The sequence below is a fragment of the Puma concolor genome, chromosome D2 (genome assembly GCF_028749965.1).
Source record: "Puma concolor isolate L17-30 chromosome D2, mPumCon1.1.hap2, whole genome shotgun sequence".
NCBI classification, from domain to species: domain Eukaryota; kingdom Metazoa; phylum Chordata; class Mammalia; order Carnivora; family Felidae; genus Puma; species Puma concolor.
The window spans coordinates 30,477,830-30,499,158 of record NC_141677.1 but is presented as its reverse complement, the minus strand read 5'-3'; the positions used below and the strand labels follow the sequence as shown (position 1 = coordinate 30,499,158).

Below are 21,329 nucleotides of genomic sequence, written 5' to 3'. Positions count from 1 at the left end.
CTATGGATTCAAGCCCTGCATCAGGCACTGCTGACACCTCTAAGCCTGGATCCTGCTTCAGATTCTGTGTCTCCTCTCTCTGCCCCTCCCCCTCTTGCACTCTATCTCTCAAAAATAAACATTAAAAAAAAAATTTTTTTTTAATAAAGAAAAAAGGAGATACTGAGACCAGATGTGAATCCCAGTTTTGCCACAATTTAGCTGTGTGACTTAACCCCTGTACTAGTTTATGCATTGCTCAGATTTACTTTTAAAAGGCTCATTCTGGCTGCTTTTTTGGGACTATGATGTAGGCTAAGGGCAGAGGTAGACCAATTTGGAGGCTCTTTCAAGAATCCAAGTAAGAGAAGCCGGTGGCTTAGACCACAGTGAGAGTTGTGGAAGTGATGAGAATCAGTTGGATTTTGGTCAGACTTGAGAGGTGGAACTGATAGATTTTGGATTGGATGTGGAGTAAGAGGGAAAGAATAGTCAGCAGTGATTCTAGGGGAGCAGGTGTGTTTAGAAGGGCATCAAGAGAGACTGGTAGAGGAGGATTTGGAGACAGGGAGTTAGACAACCATACTGAGAGGTTGTTCTATGAAAGAACACACAGAAATGGAATGGTAGGCAGAGGCTCATGTGAGGTTAAGAGAGATTTGCTGTTGTTTTGAAGATGGGAAGTATGACATGTTCATATGCTGACAGGGAGAGTTCCACAGAGAAGGCAGAATTCATCCTGAGAGATGGGAGAGTTCAGTTATGTCTTGAGTATGGAGAAGGAATGAGGGTACACTAGTGGAAGGGTTGACTATGAGAACACTTATTTCCTGGCATTGAAATCTCAGAAGTGGACTATTTCATCAAAGATATTTAGAAATTTTACAACATTTTACATATTGCTAGAATTCTCTGAGAATTTTGTAATCATTTTAGAAGGTTGCTAGTAATGTTTAATGTCCTGTGTCTGGGGTGCCTGGGTGGCTCAGTCGGTTAAGTGTCAGACTCTTGATTTTGGCTCAGGTTTTGATCTCACAGTTGTGAGATCCAGCCCCAAGTCAGGCAGCGCAGAAGTTTCTTGGGATTTTCTCTTCGTCTCTGTCTCTCTGCTCTTCCCCCTGCATTGGGCTCTGTGCTGATAGCATGGAGCCTGCTTGGGATTCTCTCCCTCCCTTTCTCTGCCCCCTCCCTTGCTCACCCTCTTTCTTTGTCTCTCAAAAATAAATAAATAAGCTTTAAAAAAAAATGATAATTTAAGAAATCCTATATCTGCCAGCAGGATTTTAATTATTTTTATTTATTTTATTATTATTATTTACAGTTCAGTGACTCTCAGTATATTTGTAAAGTTGTGCACCATTACCACAATCAGTTTGCCAGGATTTAGATTTTTATATTATTTTATTTATTATTTTTTTGATTTTGAAATACATATTTATTTATAAATTAAACTTTAAAAATAAACTACATTTAATTTAATTTTTTTTAGAGAGAGAGAACACTTGAGCAGGGAGGGGGGCAGAAGAAATGAGAAAATCTTAAGCAGACTCCAGGGCTCAATCCCACGACCCTGGGATGATGACCTGAGCTGAAATCAAGAGTAGGATGCTTAACTGACTGAGCCACCTAGGTGCCCCCTTGTAGTGTTTTGTTTTTTTTCAATGTTTATTTATTTTTGAGAAAGAGAGCGCATGCAAGCTGGGCAGCAGCAGAGAGAAGGGGACAGAGGATCCAAAGTGGGCTCTGTGCTGACAGCAGCGAGACTGATGTGAGACTCGAACTTGTGAACCGTGAGATCATGACCTGAGCCAAAGTCCAACACCCAGGTGTCCCCCACCCAACCCCCAGCCTCTCCTTGTAGTGTTTTTTATAAATTTATAAATGCTTCATTCTTTGTTATTTCTTTGGAGCAGATTGCCTGTGTCTAGGATGGGGCATGGATCTTGGTACTTTAGTCTTCATTGTGATAAACAACTAAGTGTTTATTAAGTAGTCATTCTTTTCTTTTCTTTTTTTTTTTTTCAACGTTTATTTATTTTTTTGGGACAGAGAGAGACAGAGCATGAACGGGAGAGGGGCAGAGAGAGAGGGAGACTCAGAATCGGAAACAGGCTCCAGGCTCTGAGCCATCAGCCCAGAGCCTGACGCGGGGCTTGAACTCACGGACCGCGAGATCGTGACCTGGCTGAAGTCGGACGCTTAACCGACTGCGCCACCCAGGCGCCCCAGTCATTCTTTTCTTGATTCCTTGCATTGTTTTGTAGTATTTCTGTCATTCTGGTCTCTATTGATTTTCTGTAATAATTACAAGCTGAATTTTTGATTTCTCTTGTTCCTAATTCTTTCTTTATCCTTATTTACCCTCCCACACTACACACCTTTCTTTTCCTTTCTTGTTTATTTTGGAGTTCTTTAAATTTGCTTGAAAGTTAAAATTGTAGTGAATATCCATTTTCATGATTGTTTCAGATATTAGCTTTTCTTTTACTCTTTAATTGTTTTAGCATTTTGTCTCCATGTTTTTTCTTTTGGTTAAAACTTATTGTTTTTGCAGTCATAAGCTGCATTTTCTCATAGACTCATGGACTTAACCTATTCAGCAAACATGTATTCCATATGCTGTGTCTGTGCTCAGGATTATGCTAGGTACTAGTGTTACAGGGAGACTAACTCTCTCAAAAACTCTGTTGCTGGTAGTTGAAAACATAGGAGTGGAGGGCATTGCTCAAAGAAAACATGCAGGGCAACAGAAGAGGCACAGAACTCTGGGAGGTAAGGGTGTGTTATGTAAGGACAGAGGGGGAGATGAGTAGACTCCATCAAAGGAGGCTGAGGGATTAGGATGGATCAACAAGGGATTTGGTAGGCTGGAAGAAGTATATCAGGAAGCTGGGGAAAGGGTGGGATTCAGAGTTGTCTTTGACTTGAAATGTAGTGTGACTTGTTTAGGTTTTATATGAAAAACAGTGATGGAGTTGAGTCTATAGTAGGAACCAAGATTCCCAGCTCAGTGTTCTCATCTCTGTGTTTTGGTATAAGATTTTTCTTTGTCTCAGTTATTTCTAATGGAATCTTATATGTCTGTGAAGAAGGCGCTCCTCTGTAGTTTAGCTTGTGCCCTTTTCCCAGCAGTTTATAGCCAGTCTTTAAAAAAACAAAACAAAACAAAACAAAACCAACGACAACAAAAAATTTAGTATATAGCACAGAGAATGAGTCCTTTATTTATTTATTTTTTAATTTTTTAATGTTTATTTTGAGAAAGAGAGAGAGAGAGAGAGACTGTGTGAGCGGGGGAGGAGCAGAGAGAGAAAGAGACACAGAATCTGAATCAGGCTCCAGGCTCTGAGCTATCAGCACAGAACCTGATGCAGGGCTCAAACTAACAAGCCGTGAGATCATGACCTGTGCCAAAGTCAGATGCTTAACCAACTAAGTCACCCAGGCATCCCAAGAATGAGACCTTTAAAAGCCTTTCAAAGAGACAACTTTCTCATCAATTGGTGGTAAATGTATATTTTCTTCATTTTCATGATACTCTATTCTCCATCAGGTCTTTCTTGAAGGAGTTTTATAGCATTATGTTGATTAAAATCATAGTAGTTGAATTCAAATACTGTCATTTATTCCACAGATCTAGGTGTAAAATCACATTACTCTTTTTTCTAGGGGAATGAATTTTATTAGCAACATTAACAGTTTCATTACCTATCTTCTATTAAGTATATATGTAACATTTTGTGAATAATAAAGTTTGTGTTATTTCACCACATATTTGAATATATAACACGATTAGATAACATTTGGATAGAGAAAACAATAATATTTAAGAAATTTCAGATAAGTTGTAGCTTTCTTGAATTTCATACATACCTGGAGATTATATTTGAAGCATCCTGAAACAGCTAAAAAAGTCACTGAAGGGGGCGCCTGGGTGGCTCAGTCGGTTAAGCATCCGACTTCGGCTCAGGTCATGGTCTCACGTTCCGTGAGTTCGAGCCCCGCGTCGGGCTCTGTGCTGACAGCTCAGAGTCTGGAGCCTGTTTCGGGTTCTGTGTCTCCCTCTCTCTCTGCTCCTCCCCTGTTCATGCTCTGTCTCTCTCTGTCTCAAAAATAAATGTTAAAAAAAATTAAAAAAAAAAAGTGACTGAAGGTGGCAATTTTTCTCTTAAAAAATATTCTCATTTGTTAAGAAATAGCTGCTGATGTAAATAAATAACATAAAATTAGTAAACCAGAGTCAACTAAATCATGTATTCTGATGGTTATAATAAATCTCAATTTTTATATGTCATAAAATACTTAAAAAAAATTTTTTTTTTTTTTGAGAGAGAGTGAGCCTGTGAACCAAGAAGGGGCAGAGAGAGAGGGAGAGAGAGAATGCCAAGCAGGCTCTGCACCATCATTGCAGAGCCACATGTGGGGCCCAAACCCACGAACTGTGAGATCATGACCCAAGCCGAAATTAAGACTGCTTAACTGATTGAGTCACCCAGGTGCCCTTAAACTACATTTTATTACTAGAAAAATTTTCCTTTTCATGTAAGATTTCCATTAGATTTAATATCTTATTTGGCTTTGAGTCTGAAATAGGATTAATAAAAGTTAGTGCTTATCTGACTTTTCTCCTGAAGAATAACTTACTGCTCTGAAAATAAATCTTAGATCTAAGAAAAGTATAAGAGGCTTGGAAAGTTATTTTCATCCCCTAATTCCTTTGATGTTTATAGATTTTTTTTTCCTCCTTCCTGTGCTCTTGGCTTTTTTAACAGTTAAGATATTAAACTCAACCTCTTGTAATACAAACAACAATGCTGAGTACTTAGTTTTAAATATCGATAGTGACAGAGATGGATTCATTTAATGATTAAGTAAAGAAAACAATGAGGAAATGTAGGAGCACATGAGGTCCTTTTGAAGATAGTTGTGGGGAGTATAGCGGTAAAGTGTTGGATAATCAAGACACACACTGCATAGGTGATGGGGAAAGGTAGCTCATACACAGTTTAATATGGTGTTAATGAAGAACACACCTTTGCTACCCTGGGTGCAACCATATTCAAGCCATTTTATATTAATCAGTGTAATAATTGTATACCAGAATATTCAGATTGGTATTGTGGCTTCCATAGTCTAAATAGACTTCTGTAGTAATCTAGGACTGGGGAATTTAAAGGCCCAAGTTAGGAAGATTGTAGTAGAAATGAACTGAAAAGGATAGATGATAAACATTAAGAAAATTTAAATTACATTAGTTAGAGGCTATAGGATAGCAGATCTCAAACTTGAGCATGCATCAGGATCACTGGCAAACAAATTGCTTGGCTTCACCTAGAGAGTTTCTGATTGAGTAGGTCTGGAGTGGAGCCTGAGAATTTGCTTTTATAACAAGTTCCCAGGTGATGCTGATGCTGCCAGTCTAGGAGCCACACTTTGAGAATCACTGCTATAAAGGTATGTGGATGGTTTCCCATCCCCACATTCTCTGTTGTAAAATGAAGTTAATGCCAGCATATGAGAAACGAGCTGAGTGTTCTAATTAAGTATTTTTGTGTTTTGTTTTTTAGGCCAAGTGATGGTAGTAACAATAATTCAACATGTAATATTGAAGTCATAAATTCATTGGATATTGAAGAAAGCATTTGGTCCCCTAGGTTTGGATTGAAAGGCAAAATAGATGTCACAGTTGGTGTGAAAATACATCGAGGATATAAAACGAAATATAAGATAATGCCTTTGGAACTTAAAACTGGCAAAGAATTAAATTCTATTGAACATCGTAGTCAGGTGGGTATAAGTCTTAATAAGAAAATTGGGAGTTTCTGGGTGGGTCAGTTGGTTAAGTGTCTGATTCTTGATTTTGGCTCAAGTCATCTCATGGTTTGTAGATCAAGTCGTGTGTCGTGCTTGAGATTCTCTCTCTCTACCCCTTCTCCACTTGCACTCTCTCTCAAAATAAATACACATTTAAAAAATATATATATTTGGGGCGCCTGGGTGGCTCAGTCGGTTAAGCGTCTGACTTGAGCTTAAGTCATGATCTCATGGTTTGTGGGTGCTAGTCCCATGCGGGCCCTGTGTTGACAGTTCAGAGCCTCGAGCCTGCTTCAGATTCTGTGTCTCCCTCTCTCCCTGCCTCTTCCCCGCTCATACTCTGTCTCCCTCTCTTTCTCGCTCTCAAAAATAAATAAAACATTAAAACAATAAAAAAAAAAATAGGTCTGAAAAAAATGTAGGTCTGCTTACATATTTTGGTTCAATTTGTATAATTGTTATTTAAGTTTCATATAGTACTTTTTTTTTTTTTTTTTTTTTTTTTAAATAATCTCTACACCCAACATGGGGCTCAAACTCATGACTCCTAAATCAAGAGTCATATGTTCTTCTAACTGAGCCAGCCAGGAGCCCCTCAGTCCTTTTCAATTTGGGACGTACCCAGAGTACTCAATTTGTTTATAAATGTATACATAGCTATAGCAGAAAGTTTTCCCCAGCAAAGAAATATGATAGCTGAATTTGTAGGCCAGTGTTGCCAAGTTTATGCTGCCAAACTATGAAACAGATACTCCTAAAAAAATAATTCTTTGGTGATAAAAGTTGCAGAAACCAAGTATATTTGAAGATGTAATGATGCATGTTAGTGTATTAAAGTTTCTGAGAAATTGGGGCGCCTGGGTGGCGCAGTCGGTTAAGCGTCCGACTTCAGCCAGGTCGCGATCTCGCGGTCCGTGAGTTCGAGCCCCGCGTCGGGCTCTGGGCTGATGGCTCAGAGCCTGGAGCCTGTTTCCGATTCTGTGTCTCCCTCTCTCTCTGCCCCTCGCCCGTTCATGCTCTGTCTCTCTCTGTCCCAAAAATAAATAAACGTTGAAAAAAAAAATTAAAAAAAAAAAAAATAAAGTTTCTGAGAAATCTTAAAGTAATATGGATTTGTATTTGGTATGTATAAACCCAACAGTCTTTTATTGTCTTCCAAAACGATCTGGAATTTATATTATTTATAATGACTTAAAGCAATTAACATGAAATTTTATTTTGTTTTCTAATTATTTTCTTTTTGAAATTTTTTTTATTTTTCATTTAATTTATTTTTTTAAATTTACATTCAAGTTAGTTGTCATATAGTACAACAGTGATTTCAGTAGATTCCTTAATGCCCCTTACCTATTTAGCCCATCCGCCCCTCCCAATTTTCTCATTATTTTCATTCCCTCTGCCCATCTCCACATTGGCAGTCTGTGGCATATTCTAAACAGTTGTGTTTTTTTTTTAAGCTTATTTATTTATTTTGAGAGAGAGAGCGCGCACATGTGGAGGAGGAGCAGAGAGAGAGACAAGGGGAGAGAGAATCCCAGGCAGGCTCCATACTATCAGTGCAGAGCCCAGTGTGGGGCTTGAACCCACCAACTGCAAGATGATGCCCCGAGCCAAAATCAAGAGTTGGATGCTTAACTGACTGAGCCCAGATGCCCCAAATATTTTTTTAAGTTTATTTATGTTCTAGACAGTTTTATACCAACAAAGGTAAAACTAAAAGATAGTACTATTATTGTATTTTTATGGTATAATATATATTATGGGAATAAATAATATAATAACATAGCATTTGTAATATAACTTAAATTTCCTTTTGCCCTTGGAATTTTACATGATATTTTAGCAGATTTTTTTTTTTTTTTTTTTTTAGTTTCAACAGATTTTATATAAAGTACTGTTCAGATTCAAAATACTTAATCAGCGATTAAAGGGACTTTTTCTCATTAAATCTGTCTCACCATTCTGAATTGTATACCCATCACCAAATGTTCCCATGCAAGCTTTTCCATTTGGGAATTGGTGTTTCACCCCTTATTGGGTTTTACAGATATTGGAGGTAGAGGAAAAAATAGATTTCTGCTATTAGAAGACTTGAACTTTTCACTTTGGCAATACAGGAAGGGCTAAAATAATGAATTAAAGATTAAATTAATTAAAGATTAAAGCTCTCTTGAGGAAGGAAAATCATGCCAATATATAAGAAAAGCTGTTTTTGAAGTCAGAGATTTGAAAAAAAGTGTTCTATGTACATGTGACCGAAAATTTTACTTTTTTTTTAATGACAAGTTTGATTGAAATCACTTTTGATTGCTAAAAGGAAGAGAAATATAAAAGCATTTTAGCATCTAAAGTTGTCAAGATTCAAAGACATTCTAAGGTTGCCATTCTGACTTTACCTTCAAGAATATTATTGTATACAAAGAATATTAATTGAAATTAATTTTAGTCAGTTGAAACTTTTATCTTTGCAAGAAGAGAAGCTACAAGAAGAATTTTAAGAATAAAATAGTATTTCTTGTATTAAAACACGAGGAAAATGATTAGAGCAAGGCTCAAACCAAAATATTGGAATTTATGGGGCGCCTGGGTGGCTCAGTCGGTTGGGCGGCCGACTTCGGCTCAGGTCATGATCTCGCGGTCTGTGAGTTTGAGCCCCGCGTCGGGCTCTGTGCTGACAGCTCGGAGCCTGAAGCCTGTTTCAGATTCTGTGTCTCTGTCTCTCTGACCCTCCCCCATTCATGCTCTCTCTCTGTCTCAAAAATAAATAAACGTTAAAAAAAAAAATTTTTTTTTTTAAAAATATTGGAATTTATATTGCATATTCACTATTCAAGAATGAAGGAGAGGGGCGCCTGGGTGGCGCAGTCGGTTGGGCGTCCGACTTCAGCCAGGTCACGATCTCGCGGTCCGTGGGTTCGAGCCCCGCGTCGGGCTCTGGGCTGATGGCTCAGAGCCTGGAGCCTGTTTCCGATTCTGTGTCTCCCTCTCTCTCTGCCCCTCCCCCGTTCATGCTGTGTCTCTCTCTGTCCCAAAAATAAATAAATGTTGAAAAAAAAAAAGAATGAAGGAGAGGTGCCTGGGTGGCTCAGTGGGTTGAGAATCTGACTCTTAATTTCCGCTCAGGTCATGACCCCAGGGTCGTGGGATTGAGCCCCAGGTTGGGCTCTGGGCAGAAGATGGAGCCTGCTTATGATTCTCTCTCCCTCTGCCACTTTCCCCTAGTCATGTGTGTGCGTTCTCTCTCTCTCTCCCTCTCTCTCTCTCTAAAATTAACAACAACAACAAAAAGTAAAAAAGAGACATTGAAGAAATTATAGTAAACCATTGAGTTATATAGGTATTGGGGATGAGGAAAGACATATATATCCCCTCTTAGAAGATCTGACTGTTTCACTTTGGTAATGCAGAAAAAGCTCATGTTATAGACTAACTTAATTTAAGGAAGGTCTTTATAAATGGATGTTACCAAAACTCATGTCTTTTTTCTTTTTTTTTTTTTCTGTTTGTTTATTTATTGAGAGCAGGAGAGAGCACGTGGGGAAGGGGCAGAGAGAGAGGGAAAGAGAATCCCAAGAAGGCTTCACACTCAGCACTGAGCCCCACGTGGGGTCGATCTCATGGACCATGAGATCATGACCTGAGCAGAAATCAAGAGTCAGATGCTCAAACAACTGAGCTCCCCAGGCCCCCCTAAATTTTGTTATTTTTTGTCTTTTTTTTTTTTTTTTAAGTTTATTTATTTGAGAGAGAGAAAGAGCAGGGAAGGGGCAGAGAAAGAAGGAGAGAGAGAATCCCACACAGGCTTTGTGCTGACAGTGCAGAGTCTGATGTGAGACTCAAACCCATGAATCATGAGATCATGGCCTGAGCCAGTCAGATGCTGAACCAACTTAGCCACCCAGGAGCCCCAATTTTGTTATTTTTTTAAAGTAAGCTCTCAGCATGGGGTTTGAATTCCCAACCTTGACATGAAGAGTCACATGCTCTGCTGACTGAGCCAGCCAGGCACCCCTAAAACACATTTAAAAAAAAAAATGTTTGTAATGTTTATTTATTTTTGAGAGAGAGATGGAGACAGAACATGAATGGGGGCAGGGTGGGGGGGTGGGCAGAAGAGAGAGAAGACATAGAATCCAAAGCAGGCTCCAGGCTCTGAGCTGTCAGCACAGAGCCTGATGCAGGGCTCAAACTCACAAACCATGAGATCATGACCTGAGCCAAAGTTAGATGCGTAACTGACTGAGCCACCCAGGCACCCAAAACACATTTTTTAAAGGAAAAATATTATATGGAGCTATGATATCTAAACCAGCTTATAAAAAAAAAAACAAAAAAAAACCTGTTTAACTTGTGATACAGTTGAATTATAATAATACTGTAAAATTTCAACCCAATTTCCTTTTGTTACAATATAAGAAAATGTCATTTCAGATACTTTTCCCTTCTAATAAGTTCCAGCATCAGAGTTCTTTATATTCCTTCCTTCTGCCTCAGTTCCTTTGGAGGGAAAAATATCACAGAAGGAAACAATTTCAGATGACTCCCTTGGTCTACAGCCCCAAGGCTCTACCCTGTCACTTATGGATTCATTTTAATTTTAAAAAGTTTTTCAAAAGTTTTATTTGGTACCTATGCTGTATCAGGGAACACGAACACGAGTAGTATGTTTGTAAAACTGCCTCCCAAAACATGCTTCATAGGCTCAAATATTGAAGCAACAGCCCTTCATCAGGATATTATGTAAGGGCATCTTGATTTGGGATCAAGCGCCACATCAGGTTCTGTGTTGACAGCCAGGAGCCTGCTTGGGATTCTCTCTCTCTCTCTCTCTCTCTCTCTCTCTCTCTCTCTCTCTCTGTCTCTGTCTCTCTGCCCCTCCCCAGCTTTTGTGTGCATGCTCTCTCTCTCAAAATAAATAAAATTTAAAATATATATTTTATTTTTTTTTTTTAAATTTTTTTTTCAACGTTTTTTTATTTATTTTTGGGACAGAGAGAGACAGAGCATGAACGGGGGAGGGGCAGAGAGAGAGGGAGACACAGAGTCGGAAACAGGCTCCAGGCTCCGAGCCATCAGCCCAGAGCCCGACGCGGGGCTCGAACTCACGGACCGCGAGATCGTGACCTGGCTGAAGTCGGACGCTTAACCGACTGCGCCACCCAGGCGCCCCTATATATTTTATTTTTAAGTAATCTTTACATGCAATGGGGGGCTCCAACTCAAGCCCGAGATCAAGAGTCTTATGCTCTACTGACTGAGCCAGCCAGGTGCCCCATTATATTTTAAATATAGCTTAGAAAACAAGAATGTAATTATAATATGACCTATGTAGGCATGTTAATTACAATGACTGGTGTTGGTATTTTAGAATGATTTAAAGACAAATCATTCAACATTTTCATCTTGGAAATCTCTTGGAAAACAAGCTAACTTGTTAGTAGGGTGTCTGTGACTGAATGACTTGCCATTACTGCTAAGGTGTTTTCACGAACTGTAAACCAGCTGTTTCTAACTTGTCTTAGATGGTTTCCCAGGAGAGCACCACATAAATTTAACACAGTTAATAATGACTCATGCTCTGCAAAAAGCAGTGAACACTGTAGAGTTAGTCTCACTTAGTTGTCCCAGTAACTATGACATAAGTAATACGCATTTTTGTGTTTAGTTCACTTATTTTATTTATTTTATTTAGTTCACTTATTTTAAACAGGGAAAATAGTGTCTAAAGTCTGTTAACTTCAGAATGTGAAATATAGTTTGGTTAATTTCCCTCTTTAATTTATTGGAAATCTAAATATTTACTAAGAAAAATTCTATGTATCTCTTTTTGGTGTAAAACTGAGAAGTATAAACAGTGGTCATGTTGTGAAAATTAAATATTTGTCATTGAATTATCCTGTTAACCTCTACTAATTTGCCTTGTATTGTTTTCAAAATGGAAATAACTTCATTGACCTTTTGATTTTAAAATTACAATATGTGTTGATTGCTAAACATGCATGGAAATATGAGAGCTCAAGTTTTATTTGACAAAATGTACAATGTTTTTTCACAGCTTGTTCTGTACACACTGCTAAGTCAAGAGAGGAGAGCTGATCCAGAGGCCGGCCTGCTCCTTTACCTCAAGACTGGCCACATGTACCCTGTGCCCGCCAAACATCTTGATAAAAGAGGTTGAGCTGTTCTCTCTCAATTTACTTCCCTGGGTTTTGTTTGTTTGTTTTTTTCCTTTAACCTTTGGCAATCTGTGTATATACCTGGCAGTATCCACTATATTTGCTAGGCCTAATACAGGTTGTAATGTGTAGTTGTGGATTGATTGATTCATTGATTGATTGATTGTGGTATATTTTTAAAAGACTTTGAACAATATACTATATAGATGAAAACATTAACCTTTTAAAGTTTTATTGTTCAAAAATTTATTTTAAGCTTCCTGTCTTATATTTATATGAGACATTCTAGATAGCTGTATTCATCCTTAAAATTTAATTATAAATACCAACTTCACAATATTTACTGTTTATGAGATATATGGTTGTTTTTTATTTAAAAAATTTTTTTTTTCAACGTTTATTTATTTTTGGGACAGAGAGAGACAGAGCATGAACGGGGGAGGGGCAGAGAGAGAGGGAGACACAGAATCGGAAACAGGCTCCAGGCTCTGAGCCATCAGCCCAGAGCCTGACGCGGGGCTCGAACTCACGGACCGCGAGATCGTGACCTGGCTGAAGTGGGACGCTTAACCGACTGCGCCACCCAGGCGCCCCAGGTTGTTTAAAAGAACTTATCAAGTGAGCAAAAGTTGAAGGAAATATATGCCAATTTGTTAACAGTGGTTATTCTAGTGTAATGGGAAATACGAATGTTGTTTATTTTATGTTTTTAAATCTGAAAGCTTTATGTGAGAAGGATATGTAATAAGCTTTACTTAATTCTTAAACTACCCCCCTTTTTCCCCCATAGAATTATTAAGGCTAAGAAACCAGATGGCATTCTCTTTGTCTAACCGTATTAGCAAATCTTCTGTTGGAAAGGAGAAGACAAACCTTGCTCCTTTGCCACAAATAATTGAGGAAGAGCAAACTTGTAAATACTGTTCACATGTTGGCAACTGTGCTCTTTATAGCAGGTAAAAACATTGCCTTCCAAAAGTATTCGTTCCAGTTAAGTATTTACTCAACTTAAAAGGATTTAACTTTGTTGTATGGTCTGGCATTGATGATTTCATTTTAGTTATTTTTCTTTGTGGGTAGTATTCCTAAAATGAAGAGAGTAGGGGGAATAAAAGCACAGTTCATATTTTGTAAGCAGCCTTTTTCCTTGGGGAATAATAGAATGCATTCTAAGCTTTTTCCAAAAGTGGTTACTTATTTTTGCTGCAAATAGTTTCTGGGGAAATGAAATAATTTTAGGACTTAATGGAATCTGGTTAAGGGACGTCTGGCTGGCTCAACTGGTGGAGCATGCGAATTGATCTCGGAGTTGTAAGTTTGAACCCCATGTAGAGTGTAGAGATTACTTAAAAATAAAAAATCTTTGGAGCACCTGGGCGGCTCAGTTGGTTGGGCGTCTGACTCTTGATTTCATCTCAGGTCATGATCTCATTGTTTGTGGAGTTGAGCCCTACTTCGGGCTTTGCACTGACAGTGGAGCCTCCTTGGGATTCTCTTTCTCCCTCTCTCTCTGCCCCTCCCCTACTGATGTCCTCTCTCTTTCTCTCTCTCTTCTCTCTTTCTCAAGTAAACATTAAAAAAACTAATAATGTAAATTTAAAAAATTAAAAAACATTTTAATGTTTATTTATTTTTGAGAGAGAGAGAGTGCAAGCAGTGGAGGGGGAGAGAGACAGGGAGACACAGCATTTGAAGCAGGCTCCAGGTTCTGAGCTGTCAGCACAGAGCCCAACGCAGGGCTCAAACTCACGAACCGTGAGATCATGACCTGAGCCTAAGTCAGACGCTCAACCGACTGAGCCACCCAGGTACCCCAAAATAAAAAATCTTAAAAAGAGAAAAAGGGAATTAGTATAGGAATTCTAAGTAACTTTTCTTAAATGATATTTAAGAAATCTTCCAGTTCTTAGTTGCTATTTTAATTTCATGCCTTGTCTAGTTAAAAACAGGGAAATTGTTTCTTTTGGTATGATTCAACAGACTTGTTTTGTTTATAGATGTCTATTTTTCTTTTCTTTTTTTAAGATTTTTTTTTTTTTTTTTTTTTTTTTTAGGTGATCTCTATACCCAGCATGGGGCTCTAACTTCCAGTCTTGAGATAAAGAGTTGCATGCTTGGGGCGCTTGGGTGGCGCAGTCGGTTAAGCGTCCGACTTCAGCCAGGTCACGATCTCGTGGTCCGTGAGTTTGAGCCCCGTGTCAGGCTCTGGGCTGATGGCTCGGAGCCTGGAGCCTGTTTCCGATTCTGTGTCTCCCTCTCTCTCTGCCCCTCCCCCATTCATGCTCTGTCTCTCTCTGTCCCCAAAATAAATTTAAAAAACGTTGAAAGAAAAAAAAAAATTAAAAAAAAAAAAAGAGTTGCATGCTTCAGGTGCCTATATGTGTATTTTTCTATGTATGGGGAGTTTATTAGGTGTCTTATGGACCTTCGTAGGCCAGTGGAAATCTTGAAGGACACAAAAAAGTAGTTAGATGTAAATACAGAGTAGGAAACAATATCAAAGCAAGACCAAAGTTCTTTTGTTTAAGTCCAAAGTTCTAATTCAGTCTGTTCACATAAAGGTGTTTTTTTTTTAATGTTTATTTATTTTTGAGAGAGACACAGAGCGTGACCAGGGGAGGGCCAGAGAGAGGGAGACACAGAATCCAAAGCAGGCTCTTGGCTCTTAGCTGTCAGCACAGAACTGTTTGCAGGGCTCGAACCCATGAACCATGAGATCATGACCTAAGCCGAAGTTGGACACAACCGAGCCACCCAAGCGCTCCCACATAAAGTACTTTTATTTATTTACTTTTTAATTTTTTTAATGTTTATTATTATTATTATTTTTGAGAGGGAGAGACGGAGTGTGAGTGGGGGAGGGGCAGAGACAGGGAAACACAGATCAGAGGTAGGCTCCAGGCTGCCCACGAACCTTGAGATCATGACCTGAGCTGAAGTCAGACACTTAACCAGCTGAGCCACCCAGGTCCCCATAAAGGACTTTTAAAAGTATTTTATCAAATAAATGATCTCTTAAAGGCAGAAGAAATCTTATTTTATTCTTTATGTTTTGTATGCCTCTATAACATTTCTTTCTATATAATAATCCCAAAATTAGTATTAAGTAGAATTTATATTCCATACAATTCTTCATGTTTTTATGTTGACATTCTTATGATACAGAGCTGGATGTACAATATTGTGATTTTGAGAAATGCAATTGTATAAAAAGCTAAGATTTGCTACACATAGGAATGAAAACTAGAGTATCCCAAACTTAAGTTAGGGTGATAGTCCTTAAAAGCAAAATAATGCAGTACTGGGTTTCTTATGCATTTTGTTTTATAAAAAGCCATTTTGCTTATAACATGTTGAAATGACTTTTAACGAAAATTAGGAGCTTTGGTTATAAGCTATGGTGATCATCATATACATGTGCTTATTTTAGAAATAGCCTCATTTTTATAGCTAGCCAGTCTAATATTTTATATACATCTCTGACTTGGAGCTATATCTTTAGAGCAGTTGAACAACAGATGGATGACAGTTCAGTCCCGATTGGCATGCTGCCCAAAATAAAAGAAGAAACCCAACATCTGAAGCTTTCACACTTGGAGTATTTCAGCCTTTGGTGTCTAATGTTAACCCTGGAGTCACAATCAAAGGATAATAAAAAGAATCACCAACATATATGGTTAATGCCTGCTTCAGAAATGTGAGTGGTCCATTTAATACAGTAAAACGTCAGTAACTTATATTAGCTAATGGGATGACATTTGGAAAAATGTCAGGATATGTAATAACATTTCAGAGATGTGCAGTTTCATATATTCATGCCAACTCTAGATGGCTATGAAGGAATTATTTCTAAGTAGAGCACAATTGTTACTTTTAGTAGGTTAAATATGACTTGAGAAATCTTATTTTAAAAATTATTGGTAAGTCCTTGTTTATCATTGAAAAGAGCATAAAGTTTAATATATCATAAGGTGAATTTTAGCATCCTAGTAGAGTACAAGTTAATGAAGTTACACTTAGTATTTTATAAAGTTTATATATTTAGTAAGTTCTGATACAGATTCAAATTTTCTAAAGTTGGTCCATCTTTCATTTTGTGAGATCTGTTTTTTTACAAGTTGCTTATAAATATGGATTCAAATTTTCTAAAGTTGGTCAGTCATTTTATGATATCTATTTTTTTTACAAGTTGCTTATAAATAAGTAATTTTGTTATCTTTACATAGTATTTTTCTTTAGTATTTAGTTGCTTTTGATCTACTTGTTTATAACTTTTGAGAATGAATATTGATTTTAATGTGACTTTAGAAATAATTGAATCATTTTCTTAATAGTAAATTTTAACACAAGGAGTCATTACAGTGGATAAAGTGTAAGTAGCTTTTGATAGACTCCATAAGTATAGTGAATGTGTCAAGTGTACATGCCAACAAGCTTCTGAAGTTGTATAGCATTTAATAGTAGTGCCTGAGAGATTGTAAATGCTTAATACTTATCTCTTAGAAACAGTGGAATTATCAGTTTGCTTGCCATTATTTTAATAAGAATAATTACAAATCCTTTTATAAATACTAAAGAAATAGGCACTATTTTCTTCACATCAGGTTCAGGAAACTTTATTACCATTTGTTTTCTGTGATGTTACATGTATCAGCATATGAAGTTGAGGTATTGTTCAGAGTTCGAAGTGCTGATACATGTTGTTCAGAGAAACCAGCCTGTGGGTGCAACAAGGGATGTGCTTCCTCGCACTTGTCTAGGGATGGTTTGGTGAGAGATTATTTTAAAACTAACAGAATGTTTCCTTAGCATTTCTAACACTTCAGTGTAGATTGTAGAAAATGTAAAAATGATGGACTCATTGTTACCATTATAACTTCCAGGGGTCAGAGGAACAAGTAAATTGTGGAAAAATGCAAATACAGTATTTATATATATGATGTAAATGGAAGCTTTTTCTCTTTCTCTCTGTTTCATAGGGAAGAGAGTGGCAACTGCATTGGAAACCTGATTAGAACAGAACGTGTAAAGACAGTTTGTGATGGGCAATATTTACATAATTTTCAACGTAAAAATGGTGCCATGCCTATCACAAATCTAATGGCAGGTGATAGAGTTATTTTAAGTGGAGAAGAGAGAACACTGTTTGCTTTGTCTAGGGGATATGTGAAGGAGATTAACATGACATCAGTAACCTGTTTATTAGACAGGTAATGAAAAGTTCCGTTGGAGGGGGTGGGTAACAGCTTTATTGATATGTAAATTACATACTATACTAGTCATTCGTTTAAAGTATACAATTCCATGGTTTTTAGTATATCCTTAGAGTTGTGCAGCCATCATCAAAGTCAGTTTTAGCATATTTTCATTACTCCAGAATGAACCCTTGTACCCTTTGGTATTCACACCCCTTACACTAGGGAGTCACCAGTTTCTTTTCTGTCTCTCTAAATGTGCCTGTTCTGAACATTTCCTATAAATGGGATTATGCAATATGTGGTCTTTTGTGACTGGCATTTTTCACGTAGCATACTGTTATTGAGATTCATCTTCATGGAGTAGCACATGTCAATACTTCATTCCCCCACTCCTTCCTTTTTTTTTTTTTTTTTTTTTTTAACTAATCCCTATGCCCAACCTAGGGCTTGAACTCTCCACCTCTAGGTCAAGAGTTGCATGCTCCGCCGACTGACCCAGCCAGGTGCCCCACTTCATTCCCTTTTCTTAAAAAAAAATGTAAAATTCACATAACACAAAATTAACCACTAGCCATTTAAAAACATACAGTTCAGTGACCTTTAATACATTCACAGTATATTGTGTAACTGTCACTTCTATCTAGTATTTTCATCACCCTGAAAGGAAACATTCCCATTAAGCAGTCTATCTCCCCTCAGTCCCTGGCAACAACTATTCTGTTTTCTGTCTCTATGGATGCATCTAGTCTGGATATTTCATATAAATAGAATCAAAATATGTGTTGTTGTTGTTTATTGCCTAGTTTCTTTTACTTGGTATAATGTTTATGAGGTTCATCTAAGTTTTGGCATTTACCAGTACCTTATTTCTGTATGTCTGAATAATCTGTTATGTGGATAGGCCACATTTTGCTCCTCCATTTATCAGCTGATTGACATTTGACTTGTTTTCACATTTTGGGTGTTATAGCTAGTGTTGCTATAAATATACACATACAAATTTTTATGTGAATATATATATATATTTTAAATATTTTTTTATTAGTTTTCTTTATTTTTGAGGGGCAGAGAGAAAGAGGGAGACACAGAATCTGAAGTAGGCTCCAGACTCTGAGCTGTCAGCACAGAGCCCGATGAAGGGCCTGAATTCACAAACCGTGAGATCATGATCTGAACTAGTCGGATGCTCAAGTGACTGAGCCACCCAGGCGCCCCATATGTGAATATATTTTTTATTTTCCTTTGTAGGTACCTACCAGTGGTATTGCTGGGCTGTGCACTATTTTGAGTTTAATATTTTGAGGAGCTACCAAACTGCCAAACATTTATCTAGCATGTTCTGTTTTATAATGCTTATGTGGACATAATCTGATCTAGTTCTCACAACCAGGCTAGACCCCCTTTGTCAGCTATGAAGCTTATTCTGAGCTCTCACCATTTCATTTTCTCCTTTTACAATGTATGCTGGTTGAATATGCAGGTTGGGAAGAGGGTGAGGTTAAGGGAGAGGGAAGAATAAAGCAGTAGTATAGAAGCAAGTGCTATTAACTGGGATCAGAACCACAGAATGAGGATCAGGTTCAGCAGGGATGAAGATTTGTTCAGTTTTGAATATATTCAGTTTCATAGCCTTGGTTTGGCCACGTAGAAAGATACTGCTGCCTGCTGGATATCCAAACCTGAAGCTTGGATGAGCAACCAGTTGGAAGAGGAATATGAGGTCAGAGCCACATAAGGGCTTGGAACCAAAGGGAAATTCCAAGGAAGAGCAGTATACAGGACCATGGAAGGAACCCTAGGGTTTGAGGAGCTGGAGGAAGAGTGGGAGAAGGCATCAGGAAAGAGACCTGTGCTCCAGGCTAGAAGAGAGAGGGGCCATGTGTTCAGGATCCTTCTGGGGGTGGTGAGCCCAGGCTAGACTGTAAACCAAGGCCTAGTGAATTGTCAGCAGATGTAGGTTCCTGATTAACTGCTTTGACCTTAGTGTCTTGTACCCTACTTTTCTCTCTTTTCCTGCCAGTCCACCCTTCTTCTATTGTCTTTGATTGGCAAGTATGAATTTTAGGGCCTAGTAGCCATTTTTAATAGCTATTCTGGCCCATTTACTCTTAGCAAACAGCAGTGTATTTCTTACATAGACTGACCGTATTAAATGAAAAACATTTATGTACATGTGTTTTGCTGTTGTAGGAACTTGTCAGTACTCCCAGAATCAACTTTGTTCAGATTGGACCAGGAAGAAAAGAATTGTGATATAGATACCCCATTAGGAAATCTTTCTAAATTGATGGAAAATACTCGTGTCAGGTTTGTAACAATGAATAAATCTGAAATTTACCCCACTTTCCTAAGGAATATTGCTAAAAGCATGTTTTTTCCTTGTCAGTCAGAAACTTCGAGATTTGATCATTGACTTTCGTGAACCTCAGTTTATATCCTACCTCAGTTCTGTTCTTCCACATGATGCAAAGGATACAGTTGCCTGCATTCTGAAAGGTATATGATAGTGAGCATGTCTTCTACCATTGTTCTTGGTTGTATTTATAATGTAATGTATGTCATAGTCTGTCGTGTTATTTATTTAACTTGCAGTTATAATTTTTGGACAGATTCTCTTAGGAAACAGTTTACATATACACTTTAACATCACTGTCACATTTTCTTATTTTGAAAAGACCTATTGAGGGTGCCTAGGTGGCTCAGTCGGTTAAGCATCTACCTTCAGCTCAGGTCATGATCTCACAGTTCCTGAGTTAAAGCCCCTCATAGAGCTCTGTGCTGACAGCTTAGAGCCTGGAGCCTGCTTCAGATTCTGTGTCTCCCTTTCTCTCTGCCCTTCCTCTCTTTGTGCTTTATATCTCTCTCTCAAAAATGCATAAACATTTAAAAAAGGAGGGAGGGAAGAAAGAAAGAAAAGAAAAGAAAAAAGAAAAAGAAAGAAAGAAAGAAAAAGAAAGAGACAAACAGATGTATTGAAGAACAGACTTGAATAGAGACTGCTTTCTTTTTTGAGAGAGAGAGAGAGAGAGAGAGAGAGAGAGTGAGTGAGCAGGGCAGAGGCAGAGAGAGGGAGACACAGAATCTGAAGCAGGCTCCAGGCTGCACTGTCAGCACAGAGCCCGATGTGGGGCTTGAACTCATAAACTGTGAGATTATGACCTAAACCGTAGACGGGGCTTAATGGACTGAGCCACCCAGTCACCCCAAGGCTACTTTTCTTCTAGTTAATTTGCTCACTGAAATCCAACATTCTTTTTCCCATTATTTTAAAATTTAAATGCAGGTTTGAATAAACCTCAGAGGCAAGCAATGAAAAAGGTACTTCTTTCAAAAGACTACACACTCATCGTGGGCATGCCTGGAACAGGAAAAACAACTACCATATGTACTCTCGTAAGGCTATTATTCTTTTGCTTAGAAACTAAGTATTTAAATCAGCTTCTCAGTTCAGACAGTGTGATGACTGCTATCAAAAGGGCTGAATTTTAAATCAAGTCTTCATTTCAAATTAACCTTTTAGAATGACAGGAGAAATAGAAAAACTAAGTCACAAAAAATTGTAATCATGTAGGTTTCCTGCATTTAGGATTGTCTGAGATCTCTTTCTGTTGGTGGCATGTATGTCATTGTATGTTTTCCTTCCCTTCCCTTTAAAAAATGCCTGGTGGCTCAGTCGGCTAAGCATCTGACTTGGGCCCAGGTCATGATCTCGTGGTTTGTGAGTTCAAGCTTCACATCAGGCTCTCTGCTGTCAGCACAGAGACTGCTTCAGATCCTCTGTCTCCCTATCTCTGCCTCTCCCTTGCTTGCATGTGCGTGCATGTGTGCACACTTTTTTTCTGTCTCTCAAAAATAATATTTCATATATAAATATAAATATTTATGTATATTTAAATATTATATGATATGTTTATATATTATAAATGTAATGTTATATTTATACATTTTTAAATATTTTAAAAATTTTAAATATTTAAAAATATTTAAAAATTTTAAAATATATGTGTAAATATAAAATATTTATAAATATAATATTTATATAATAAATATAATTGTTTATAGAATATACATAAATATATAAATATAAATATTTAATAATAAACATTAAACAATAAAGTAAATAAAAATGATAAATTATATAGAAGTGGTTGAAATAGATTTT

The 21,329-nt window shown here is 37.6% G+C and overlaps 1 protein-coding gene across 4 annotated transcripts in view; it reads left to right on the top strand.

Annotated features, from left to right (window-relative positions):
• Window positions 1–21,329, top strand: part of DNA2 (DNA replication helicase/nuclease 2) — a 54,213-nt gene that overhangs the window by 15,174 nt on the left and 17,710 nt on the right. For all 4 annotated transcript variants that reach the window (XM_025918156.2, XM_086679855.1, XM_086679856.1 and 1 more), the window contains 8 exons: window positions 5,547–5,766; window positions 11,849–11,966; window positions 12,760–12,925; window positions 15,472–15,666; window positions 16,949–17,179; window positions 19,358–19,474; window positions 19,554–19,663; window positions 20,451–20,560. In XM_025918156.2, the coding sequence (XP_025773941.1) occupies window positions 5,547–5,766; window positions 11,849–11,966; window positions 12,760–12,925; window positions 15,472–15,666; window positions 16,949–17,179; window positions 19,358–19,474; window positions 19,554–19,663; window positions 20,451–20,560 (1,267 nt within the window). The remainder of the gene's footprint in view (window positions 1–5,546; window positions 5,767–11,848; window positions 11,967–12,759; window positions 12,926–15,471; window positions 15,667–16,948; window positions 17,180–19,357; window positions 19,475–19,553; window positions 19,664–20,450; window positions 20,561–21,329) is intronic.